This window comes from Rhinopithecus bieti, unplaced genomic scaffold, assembly GCF_001698545.2.
Source record: "Rhinopithecus bieti isolate Rb0 unplaced genomic scaffold, ASM169854v2 scaffold_49936, whole genome shotgun sequence".
Taxonomy (NCBI): domain Eukaryota; kingdom Metazoa; phylum Chordata; class Mammalia; order Primates; family Cercopithecidae; genus Rhinopithecus; species Rhinopithecus bieti.
Window position 1 is genome coordinate 100,294 of NW_016819733.1, and position 11,710 is coordinate 112,003.

Consider the following 11,710-nt stretch of genomic DNA (forward strand, 5'->3'; position numbering starts at 1 on the left):
AAAAAAAAAAAAAAAAGAAAATAATGGAGCAGGAAGGGGCTGACCAGACACATCATCGGTGCCAAGGACACCAGAACCATTTGTGTATAAGCATAAGGAAATGGCCTGGGCCAAAGCAGGCAGCTAGGAGGCTGCAAGGTGGGCTCCACATGGAAGGTTCTAGTGAAGCAAGGAAGGTCTCACCTGACGGGTCCAAAGTTGAAGGCAATGAAGAGAAGGAAGACCATGATGCAGACCACCTTCCTGTTTCCAGACCCTACCTTGAGCTCGCTGTTCTAAGGTACAAAGAAAGAGACAACAAAAAGGGGACCCATTCCAAGGAGGCTGTATTCCTGTTGGTCTCCCAGGGACAGACTGGTCTTACTTCAGCCAGCAGGGCCTCCAGCCGCCGCCGGAGGGCAGCATTCTCCCGGCGGAGCTGCTGGTTGTCAGCCAGTACTGCCTGCAGCCGAGCCTCCAGCCCCTGCAGATACTCTTTTTTCTTTCTCCGGGACTGGCAGGCTGACTCCCGGTTCTTGATCATTCGCTGCTGCCGCTTCAGCAGCTTTGCCTAGGCACCCGAAAGGTCAAAAAAGAATGACAGATAAGTTGGCAGAGGGGTACTATGCTCCCAAACCCCAGGGAATGATTTACCCAGAGCTCACACGGCCACTCCCCTGCCTTCCTGACACACCTACACAGCCAGAGAGGTTTTTCCTCTCTACTCAAACATTCTAGGGAAGGGGCCCTTCTCTCAAACATGCCCTGCTACTGCTTCTTAGAGGTGGGAAAGGTTACAGTGCAGGAAGAACTTTCTCCATGCTGGTGGAAACTCTTTCCTTGGTAAGTCTTTCTTCCTGTCAACCCACATTTGTAGGGTTCAAAGTTTAACCTTGTTATACTACTTATACAGTCTACCTGATTTTCCCCCAGGAGGCAGCCTCCCTCCCCAACTACGGCCACGACCGTAGTCGTATAGTACAGTATGACTTCCTTGCCTTTAATTTACGGAGACCAACCCCATTTCTCCATCTGCAGTGACAGCAAACCTAAAGGACCCTAAAACTACCTGGAGTTGATATTCATATAGAACCAGGAGTCCACTCTGACCCCCAGAATGGTCTAACGGGTCTGCTTCCTCACTTTTTGCTCCTAGGTCTCAACTCCCTCCTCATCCCACAGTTCTCTCCATGACAGACTTCCCTCTTCCCTTCCCATCACTCGCCCTACTCCTCTCTCCCCAACACTTACATCCACTTCAGGCGGGCAGGAGTTTCCAGGCATAGGAGCAGGAACGATGCTCTTCCTCTCAGGCCGCGGTAGACAGGCAGCCGGCCCTTCAGGCTGGACTCGAATAGCACCCTGGATGAGGACAACTGGGGATACTGGGGCAAGTGAGCAGAGGAGGTCAGAGGGTTGTGTGCTAGGTGGGGTCCTTGTGTCCACACCCACACCAGAGCACCCAAGGATTGGGAGCCTCAATGGTTGCAAGCTCCCTAACAAGGTCAATGCAGCCCGCCTCCTTTTCTCCTTCTTTAATTATTTTATTTTATTTTATCTTTTTATTTTTGAGACGAAGTCCCGCTTTGTCACCCAGGCTGGAGTGCAGTGGCATGATCTTGGCTCACTGCAACCTCCACCTCCTGGGTTCAAGTGATTCTCCTGCCTCAGCCTCCTGAGTAGCTGAGGTTACAGGCGACTGCCACCACTCGCCACTAATTTTTGTATTTTTAGTAGAGGTAAGGTTTCACCACGTTGGCCAGGCTGGTCTTAAACTTCTGACCTCAGGTGATCCGCCTGCCTCAGCCTCCCAAAGTGCTGGGATTACCGGCGTGAGCACCGCGCCCCGCCCTTTTCTTCTTTTTCAGTACCTGGGGGTGGCTGGACGAGGGGCTGCAGAAGGACGGTGGTGCTGGGAGGCACAGCTCTGGGTGGCATTGGGACAGTGGTTAGCACCACAGGTTTGGGCTGCAGTGGCGGCTTCCGGGTGGGCAGGGCTTTCCCTGAAGGAAGGTGAGAGAAAAAAACAAGAAATGTCAGGACCACAGGCCTCTCACTAGGGATTCCAAGTGTCAGGAGACCCCATTACCTGAGGCGCCATCAGGGGATGGGCCCATGCTGATCTGGACGGCTCCAAGTGAGGGGGCTGGGACATCCCACAGGAGGCACCCTGAAGGGGATAGGGACTCTGTCTTCACTTCCAGGACCTCCTCTCCTATAAAAGCCTATGTGGGGCATTCCAGAGATACGTTAGTCAGGAGGAGTGTCAAGGAGAAGGAGCTGAAGAAGAGAAAGCTCTCATACCTCTAGGTCAGGAGGAACTCACTGGAGCACCTGGAGGGAGGAAGGAAGTTGGTGCTCACCTGGCTGGAGGAGTCGGCTGAGAGCAGGGAGGCCTCAGAGTTGATGGAAGAACATGGAGAGACAGGTTCTATCTTGGTCTGGACATCTGTGGGAGGCAGGATGAGGCAAAAGCTGGATATCATGTAAACACTGAAGGGTTAAGAGAGTTAAGATGAGAGGCTGGGCGCGGTGGCTCACGCCTGTAATCCCAGCACTTTGGGAGGCCAAGGCGGGCAGATCACCTGAGGTCGGGAGTTCGAGACCAGCCTGACCAACATGGAGAAACCCCGTCTCTACTAAAAATACAAAATTAGTCGGGTATGGTGGCACATCCCTCTCATCCCAGATACTCAGGAGGCTGAGGCAGGAGAATCGCTTGAACCTGGGAGGCAGAGGTTGCGGTGGGCTGAGATCACGCCATTGCACTCCAGCCTGGGCAACAAGAGCAAAACTCCGTCTCAAAAAAATAAAAAAGAGGGTTAAGATGGGGAAATGGGTCCTTTCTCTTTGAACCTGAAAATAAAACTCTTCTGGCCCTAGACTGCAGGCAATCCAGGAGGGGAAGTCACAGAGCTGCTCACCTGCTGGCTCTCCACACCACTTCGCCTAGTGCTTCCCTTTCTCCTTCAGGGGCTCCTCTAATTTTTCTCATCCCGGCTCCGTGTCCCTCAAGACTGTCCTTGCCCTTCTGCTTTTCCCTCTTTCTTGTTCACAGAACTTGTCTATTCACATAGAAGAGGCCTGAGCAGGGGAAGGTGCAGGGGGTCTCCAGCATTTACATGGCCCAAATTCTGATCTTGCTGGACTTCCACCTTATCCTGGCCCAATGCATCTCCATGCTGACAATCGCCAAGTCTGCATCTCCCACTGGCTACTCACCTGCACCAGATTCTGACTTCCAAGCTGCCTGCTGGTCCCTTCCATTCTCATGCCTCAACAGTCACCCAAATCTAACTGGCCATAAATGAGGCTTCCTGATTGCCCTGTCAAACAAGTTTTCCTCCTAGGCACCAAACAGCAAAGCCTCAGTCATCTCTGAGCCTTCATGGCCTCCATTAAATCCACCTTTACGATTTGTTGATCACTCCATGAAAGAAAATGCTAGGCCCCATGTCGGTGAAATAAAATCCTTCTGAGGGCCAGATGCAGCCCACAGGTCAACAGTCCACCACTACCTCTGGTCCATACTGTTTACTTTGGTACTTAATTATATAACCATTAAGATTGCTTTTTAAAACTTCAATTTACATTTTTGAATAGATAATACGGTCATGATACAAATCCAAAGGAATAAAGGAAAATTAAGTGAAAAAAAAAAAAATCTTCCCTTCCCTGTCCTCCAGCCACTCAGATTCCCTGCACAGAGGTAACCACTATCAGAACTATTTAACCATGGTTGGGCAAGGTGGCTCACGCCTGTAATCCCAGCACTTTGGGAGGCTGACAGCCAACGCAGGTGGATCGCTTGAAGCCAGGAATTCGACACCGCCTGAACAACATGGCAAAACTGTCTCTACCAAAAATACAAAAAAAATAGCCAGGCCTGGTGGCGCGTGCCTGTAGTCCTAGCTACTAGGGGAGCTGAGGCAGGAAAATCACTTAAACCCAGGAAACGGAGGTTGCAGTGAGTGGAGATCATGCCACTACACTCCAGCCTGGGTGACAGGGCAAGATTCTGTCTCAAAAAAAAAAAGGGGGGGCGGGGACTATTTAACCATGATGTATTATAACCCTCACAAAACTCCCCAAAAGTAAAAACTATATCTCATGTCCATTGAGGGTAAAGTACAGGACCTCAAAAAATACCTAAGTATGGAGGAGAATCTGACTCTAATAACACTATGTGATGCAAAGCCACCAACAATCCTTTTGCTTCTAACGGCAGTGGGCGATCTCAGCTCACTGCAAGCTCTGTCTCCTGGGTTTACGCCATTCTCCTGCCTCACCCTCCCAAGTAGCTGAGACTACAGGTGCCCGCCACCACGCCCGGCTAATTTTTCGTATTTTTAGTAGAGACGAGGCTTCACTGTGTTAGCCAGGATGATCTCAACATCCTGATCTCGTGATCCACCCACTTCAGCCTCCCAAAGTGCTGGGATTATAGACATAAGCCACCGCGCCCGGCCTGCTAACGGTATTTCAATCCTTATTTTGTGTGTCTTCTTCATGACATTTATTAATCTGCTGGATATAATGTTTGTCCTTCCAAATCCACTCTCCATCTCTGCCTGCTGTGCTCTGAGATCCAGGAAGAACCTGAATGGACTGCATAAGTGGGCTCCCTGGTTGGAGTTCAGCCGGTGAGAGATGGTGCCAGGAGATCCAGAAGGTACTTTGAAATCAACAATCAACATGTCTACTGGGCATCGTGGCTTATGCCTGTAATCCCAGCACTTTGGGAGGCCAAGGTGGGCGGATCACTTGAAGTCGGGAATTCAAGACCAGTCTAACATGGAGAAACCCTGTCTCTACTAAAAATACAAAATTAGTTGGGCATAGTAGAGCATGCCTGTAATCCCAGCTACTCGGGAGGCTGAGGCAGGAGAATCACTTGAACCTGGGAGGCAGAGATTACGGTGAGCCGAGATCACACTACTGCACTCCAGCCTGGGCAACAAGAGTGAAGCTCCATATCAAAAAAAAAAAAAAAAAAAAAATCAACATGTCCAACGCTGAATTCGTCATCTTCCCTGACCAGAAAGCCCCTGCTTTTGCAGTCTCCATCCAATGAACAGTAACATCACCCATCCACAGCCATCCTAGCCACAAACCTCTTTGACTCCTCTCTCCAGTGTCCAGGGGGTCACCACAACTCATCTATTCCACTTCATTCTTTCTCAAGTCTGCTTTCTTCACGACATCCGAATATCTTACTTGATTAACTGCATAAGCCTCTTCCTTGGTTCTCTTGCCTCCGGCCCTGCCTCTCTGCAACCCATTCTCTACTTTGCCACTAGAATCATCTTCCTAATCATATTACTTCCCTGCTTAATTCTTCAAAGGCCCCCACATATCCACAGGATAAAAGCTAAGAGCCCCTTAGCAGGGGCCCCACCTGGCCCTGTAGCCTCTGCATTCCACGTTACTCCCCAAATCCTTCTTACGCCCACTCTGAAGAAATGTAGGCTCCTCACACACAAGTCAACCTCCACACTGTCCTCCTGGCTAAGTTCCACGTGTCCTTCAAAACTCTCAAGAAACCCTTCTTCCAGGAGCATGTCCCAGATTTAGCCCCAATGTGGATGAAATGTCCCCTTATGAGCTTTCACGGTACCCTCTAATGATTTATTTCTTTTTTTTTTTTTTTGAGACGGAGTCTTGCTCTTTTGCCCAGGCTGGAGTGCAGTGGCGCGATCTCAGCTCACTGCAAGCTCCGCCTCCCATGTTCACGCCATTCTCCTGCCTCAGCCTCCCGAGTAGCTGGGACTACAGGTGTCCACCACCACACCCGGCTAATTTTTTGTATTTTTAGTAGAGATCGGGTTTCACCGTGTTAGCCAGGATGGTCTCGATCTCCTGACCTCATGATCCGCCCGCGTCAGCCTCCCAAAGTGCTGGGATTACAGGCATGAGCTACTGCGCCGGCCCCACCTCTACTGATTTCTATCCTAGAATGACCACACCTGTATTGACTGGTACTTGTCTTTCTCCCATTACTAAATCACAGGGTTTGAAAGTCAGCATGGTGGTCAGGTCTTGTTCATCTATGCATGCCCAGGACTCTGCTCAGTATCTGGTATGGAATAGGTACTTAATAAATATTTCTTTTTTAAAATGATTATACTTCAGATATGATCACATCAATAAACATTGACTAAAGAAACAGCTACGAGTAAATAAACTTGGGAACACTTTAAAAACAGAACAAATAATGTTAATTGTAGAATCTAGTTTAGTATATGGTGTTCTAGCCTTTCCGTATGTTTTAAAAATGTTTATGGACTGGGCGCGATGGCTCACGCCTGTAATGCCAGCACTTTGGGAGGCCAAGGTGGGCGAATCGTGAAGTCAGGAGTTCAAGACCAGCCTGGCCAACATGGTGAAACCCCATCTCTACTAAAAATACAAAAAATTAGCTGGGCGTGGTGGCGGGCGCCTATAATCCTAGCTACTTGGGAGGCTGAAACAGGAGAATCACTTGAACCTGGGAGGTGGAGGTTGCAGTGAGCCTAGATCACGCCACTGCACTTCAGCCCGGGCGACAGTGTGAGACCCTGTCTCAGCAACAACAAAAATGTTTATAATAAAATGTTGGGTGGAGGGGAATCACACAGATAGATATGCCCTAAACGGTTCACGTTTTAAAAAGCAAGTTGAATGGCATGACAAAATACTAGAACAAGAAAAAGAGAAAAATAATCTCCATCTCCTCAGAACTGCCCTTGCTGCGGTTCCCTGAAATGTTCCCTTTCCTTCCTGCCTTCCCTTCTGGTTTTCTGCCATTTCCCCTCCTGACCTTTTTCTCCCGTCCTGCTGCCTGCACTTCCCCTCCATCTACACATACACACACACACACACACACACACACACACACACAACACATTCCCTGTAGTAAAGCCGAGGATTGGGGGCAGGCTGTTATTACCTGAGCAATCATCAGAGGTGGGGACTACGTTGATCTGGACGGTTTCAAATGAGGATGTTGGGTCATCTCCCAGGAGACACAGTGGGGGTGCCAAGGACTCTGTCTTCACATGGAGCACCTCCCCTACCCCAAGAGCCTGGGTGAGAGTTGGTGTGGGGCAGGAGGCAGAAAGAAGGGCAAAAGACACGGGAGATGTTGATAGTAAGAGCAAGAACAAAAAGCTTTAGAAGTTTAGGGCTTACAAGCCATCAATTATTTGACATTCTGGTCTGAATGGTACTGAGCATCTTTCTATCCTGTTCATTCTTTCTACTTTATTTCTAGGAGAATTGATGAAGTCTCATGATTTCAAATATGGCCTTAGAGTGGACAACTTGGGCAAGAACAGTTCCAGAATTCTCAGCAGTTAATAACTCTCTTCTTCCCAGCCCCACATAACTCTTTATATTAAAAAGACCCCAGATCAGGCGTGGTGGCTTATACCTGTAATCCAAGCACTTTGGAATGGCAAGGTGGGAGGATCACTTGAGCCCAGGAGTTTAAGACCACTCTGGGCAACATAGGAAGACCCCATTTTTACAAACAATAATAAAAAAAATTAGCCAGGCATGGTGGCATGTGTCTGTGGTCCCAGCTACTCAGGAGGCTGAGGCAGGAGGATCATCTGAGCTCAGGAGGTCAAGGCTACAGTAAGCCGTGACCATGTCACTACACTGTAGTTTGGGTGACAGAGGGAGGTCCTATCTCAAAAAAACACAAAAAACAAAAAACATCTTCACTGCTAGATAACCAAAGGGGATGAAGAAAATGAGGATATTAAAGAAATGGCAAAAGTAGTGGAGAAGGCCCCCCACACCTCACACACCTCATGACTCACAGCACACAAATCATTTAAATCATTTCTTTGTCACCCACGGGTGAAGAGAATGAAGCAGAGTCTCTGCCACAGAGAGTAGGCAGGATATGGCTCTCTCACCTCGCTGGAGGGCTCTGTGGAGAGATGTGATGACTCGGAGCTGCGGGAGGAGGAAGAGCAGGGGGAAGACGGCTCAGACTTCACCTGAAGATCTGGAGGAAAGGGAGTTAGAAATTATCAGGAAGCAGAGCTTGAGAAGAGTCCAAAAAGTACCCAAGGACATGTCGGTGGGGATTCCTGCACCACAGCAAGGGAGAAGAAACAAAAATTGGGGATTGAAGGAGAGAGGATAGGCACTTACGTAGAGGTGTGAGAATATAGGAAGCTACGTAGTTTCTGGGAAACAGTGGGAAGATGAGGGTTTCTGGAAAGCTGAGGGAACCACAAAGTCTACCTTACCTGGCAAGATCGGCAGGAGTTCCCATGGGGGCTCAGGGGGGCTGACATCCATCCCCACGTCCAGGGAGCTGCCGTCAAACTAAATAACGGAGGATGTAAGAGGTCAGGAGCGTGAGAAAGGGTGAGAAAGTAGGGGTGACTCCAGATGAGCTCTGGCCTGTGAATGAGTCCAGGTTCTGGGCTCACTTTCCACCCACCAAGGGTTAGAGAAAGGCTGGGGACACAATACCGGGACATCCTGCTCGGGGCAACGGAAGAGCTGCGTCTGCTCCTCGGCCACTTCATCTAGGCCAGAATACAAGGTGCTGTCTGCAAGGAATGCTGAGCGTCAGGGGGTTCGTTCGGTGGGCCCAGCCTACAGATCGCACATAAGCCCCCGCCCCATCCCTCATTGGCTCGGCTCGGCCAGACCCACCGCCCGCCCACTTGAAAAGTGATACAACCAGAGGACTTCAGCCCCTCCTTCTCCGACCCCGGAACAACTCGACGTTCCAGCAGGGAGCAGTTCTTCCCCGACTTTTGTATCCCCTTAATGCACAACGATCCCCCTGCTCCGCCCTCCTTCAGATGGCGGATTCCGTATTTGCCCAGACTTCCTCTTTAGGCCTCTGCTTCTTTCCCGCGTGCCTCAGGGACACAGTTTGCCTTAGCCCCCTCCCCTCCCCGGGGCCTCACTCTGCAGACCCCAGTCCTCCGGGCTCAGCAGGTTGTCGGCGAAGAAACGCGTCGGGTCGGCAATCTCGCTCAGGAGCATCAGCTCCGCCATCTTTCCCCCCCACCCCCCAACCATGAGACGGTTCCCAAGGCCCGCCTCTCCCCATTACCAACTAATCAGTTGACTCTTTAAAAAAAGGGGGCGTCCCGGAAGCCCTGCCGACCAGTAAGAGACCTGGGTGCTGAGCACGTGAATCAACAGACTCGGATGGCTGTGTAGGCGGGCCCAATGGGAGCACTGCAGCAGGAAGTAACTTCCAGATAGTGCCAGACCGCCAAGCGCATGCGCCAAACAGGCTCCAGTGATAAAGAGCCTGGGAGATGTAGTACCCAGTATTAAGGTCCACCATCTCCCCCAGCCATGAAGTTTAGTTTAGACAGCTTCTGTGTGTCTTCGGAGATAGCTAAGTCCCTCAAAAGGGGCGCAGTGGGACCACTGCTACCTCCCCTAGGAAGCCAAAAGCTGAGAATGGGATATGGGCTGAAACCTTCCCTCTGGCCCCCTACCCCCAAATCTCACAGCACAGACGACAATTCACAAGTTCCTGTCTCTTTTAAAGGTTTAACTTTTAATCAGCCAAACATCTTGCGCAGACCCTGAGCCAGCCCAGCATCCTGCTTCTTCCCCTGAATGACCACCTTCCCCAGTTCCTCTTGGGCTGCCCGGTTTTTGGGATCTATCGCCAGCACCTTCTTGAGGTCAGCAGTTGCTTTTTCCAGGTTCCCAAGGGCAGCCTGGGCAACCCCCCTTCGGTATAAGGCCTTTAAATGGCCAGGCTCTCGCTCCAACACCCGGTCACAGCTCTGGGCTGCCAACTGAGGCTGCCCTAGCAACAACTGACAGGCAGCCAGATTGGCATGAAGGACAGTTCGTTCTGGAGGGCCAGGTGGGGGTAAAGTCAGCAGCAGCCGAAGAGCCCGTCCATAGCATCGGGCAGCTCCTTCAGCGTTCCCAGCTCGAAATAGTTCTGTGCCCCTTGCACGTTCTTCCCTGGCCAGAGCTTCCTTCTCGCTAGTCTCCAGCTCCCAGGAGTCCCGGCCTTGAGTGAAGGACGCCAGTGTGAGCCTGACAGGAGGTCCAGAGTGCCCAGGCAGCTGAAGCTCTGCTTCTTCACCTTGACACATGGACTCCAAGCATTTCTCTATGAGCTCCCCCCAAGTTTCCTCCCTCCATGGCCCTACGCCCATAGTTAGCTCTGTCCAGCCCTCTGGCGGCCCTGATCCGAAAGGAAACCCCAAAGCCTGTACCCGGCAGCAGGAGCCTAGTTTGGGTTTGTCCAAGCCATGGCCACGGATTATGATCTTCTTGACAAAGCTCCCGTCGGGACAGTACCAGAGATCAGAAGCTTGAAGGGCCTCTGGCATCTGACTGGTTGATCCATGAGACTTATGAGAGTCTCCTTCAAGTTCAGCAACCAGTTTTTCAGTTCCTTGGGTATTCTCTAGAATTTGGCTGGCTGGATCTGGGTTTACTCCCAGCTCAAGTGTTTCGGTAGGAGGGTCTCGGGGCTGCTGCCTAATCTGAGTAACTGACTCAAGGTTCTCCCGAAGGTTCTTTTCCCACTGTTGTTGCGGCTGAGAGGTGTCCTTTTCTCCAGTTGTACTGACTGGTGGCGTCTCCATTTGAATGCTTGGTCCCTTCCACTGTGAGTGAACGGTTTTGGTCAGAAAGGGATGAATCAGGTTCAGGTCAGCACCTGAAAAGAAAACCAAACAATGCTAATAGCAGGGTTCTTATTTAGACTCCTTTCTCGTCCTTTCCCATTCTTCTGAGACCCAGGCCCCCAGTCCTGAAAGTCCCCAATATTGCTTTCCTCCAAAAATCTGCTCGAGCTTCCCCGTTCCACCCATATATAACTTAGAACTATAAATTCCACAATTCCCTGCGGTTAAGGTAGCCCCGCCAACTACGGACACCCGGTCGGGTCAATAAGTACCTGCGCGGCCAAAGTGCCTAGCATGGTGGCAGGAGGAGCCGCGCCATGGGAATCACCTCTCCTTCCAAAGCTAAATGGTTACTGAATACTGCCCTCGGAGCCTTGCCCCACGCGGAGAGGGCAGCCGGAGAGGGAAGGGGGCGGGGGTGGGGGGAGGAACAACTGGGAAAGATACTGACAACTAACCCTGGAGTTCGCGAGACTCCGAATCTAGTCAAATTCCTGGCAGCCAATCGGGAGAAGGGAGGAATCTGGTTAGCCCGCCTATTGAACGTGACATCATTTCCTCCGCAACCATGAAGCTCCAGGCCTTAGCAACTGAGCAACTGAACTAGGCCAGAGCAACAGAACTAGGCAGACTCGAACAGAATTTGGCGAGGTCGGGCTGGCCAGGCCAGAATCAAAGTGGGCCAACAGGGTGAGACCCCTGTCTCTACTAAAAATACAAAAATTAGTAGGTCATGGTGGCGCGCGCCTGTAATCCCAACTACTCGGGAGGCTGAGACAGGAGCATCGCTTGAACTCGGGAGGCAGAATTTGCAGTGAGCCGAGATCACACCGTTGCACTCCAGCCTGGGCGACAGAGGGAGACTCCAGACGCCGTCTAAAAAAAAAAAAAAAAAAAAAAAAAAAAAAAAAAAAAAAAAAAAAAAAGGTGGGCCGGGCGTGGTGGCTCGCGCCTGTAATCCCAGCAGTTTGGGAGGCCGAGGCGGGCGGATCACTTGAGATCAGGAGTTCAAGAACAGCCTGGTCAAAATGGTGAAACCCCGTCTCTACTAAAAATACAAAAATTAGCCGGGCATAGTGGCGGGCGCCTGTATGCGAGCTACCCGGATG

General features: G+C 50.9%; 2 protein-coding genes across 6 annotated transcripts in view; both read right to left on the reverse strand.

Moving 5' to 3' along the window:
• Positions 1–9,028, reverse strand: part of ATF6B (activating transcription factor 6 beta) — a 12,788-nt gene extending 3,760 nt beyond the window's left edge. For 2 of the 4 annotated variants that reach the window (XM_017859185.1, XM_017859184.1), the window contains exons 1-11: positions 8,898–9,021; positions 8,452–8,531; positions 8,223–8,301; positions 7,884–7,975; positions 6,908–7,043; positions 2,343–2,428; positions 2,069–2,204; positions 1,851–1,982; positions 1,231–1,364; positions 365–550; positions 184–275 (exon numbers count right to left, since the gene is read on the reverse strand). In XM_017859185.1, coding sequence (XP_017714674.1) covers positions 184–275; positions 365–550; positions 1,231–1,364; positions 1,851–1,982; positions 2,069–2,204; positions 2,343–2,428; positions 6,908–7,043; positions 7,884–7,975; positions 8,223–8,301; positions 8,452–8,531; positions 8,898–9,012 — 1,268 coding nt within the window. In that variant the 5' untranslated portion in view covers positions 9,013–9,021. Of the gene's footprint in view, positions 1–183; positions 276–364; positions 551–1,230; positions 1,365–1,850; positions 1,983–2,068; positions 2,205–2,342; positions 2,429–6,907; positions 7,044–7,883; positions 7,976–8,222; positions 8,302–8,451; positions 8,532–8,897 lie in introns of all 4 variants that reach the window. The other 2 variants (XM_017859188.1, XM_017859187.1) reach the window with 2 other exon arrangements.
• A 456-nt stretch (positions 9,029–9,484) lies between these two features.
• On the reverse strand, positions 9,485–11,115 carry FKBPL (FKBP prolyl isomerase like). 2 transcript variants are annotated; one of them, XM_017859151.1, is made up of 2 exons: positions 10,874–11,115; positions 9,485–10,633 (listed from the first exon to the last, which is right to left on the reverse strand). In XM_017859151.1, the coding sequence occupies exon 2, from the start codon at positions 10,557–10,559 to the stop codon at positions 9,510–9,512; it is 1,050 nt and encodes a 349-aa protein (XP_017714640.1). In that variant the 5' UTR covers positions 10,560–10,633; positions 10,874–11,115; the 3' UTR covers positions 9,485–9,509. The 2 variants fall into 2 exon arrangements, with proteins under 2 accessions (XP_017714640.1, XP_017714641.1); XM_017859152.1 differs by having other exon boundaries at positions 11,060–11,109.
• Positions 11,116–11,710: the final 595 nt, after the last annotated feature.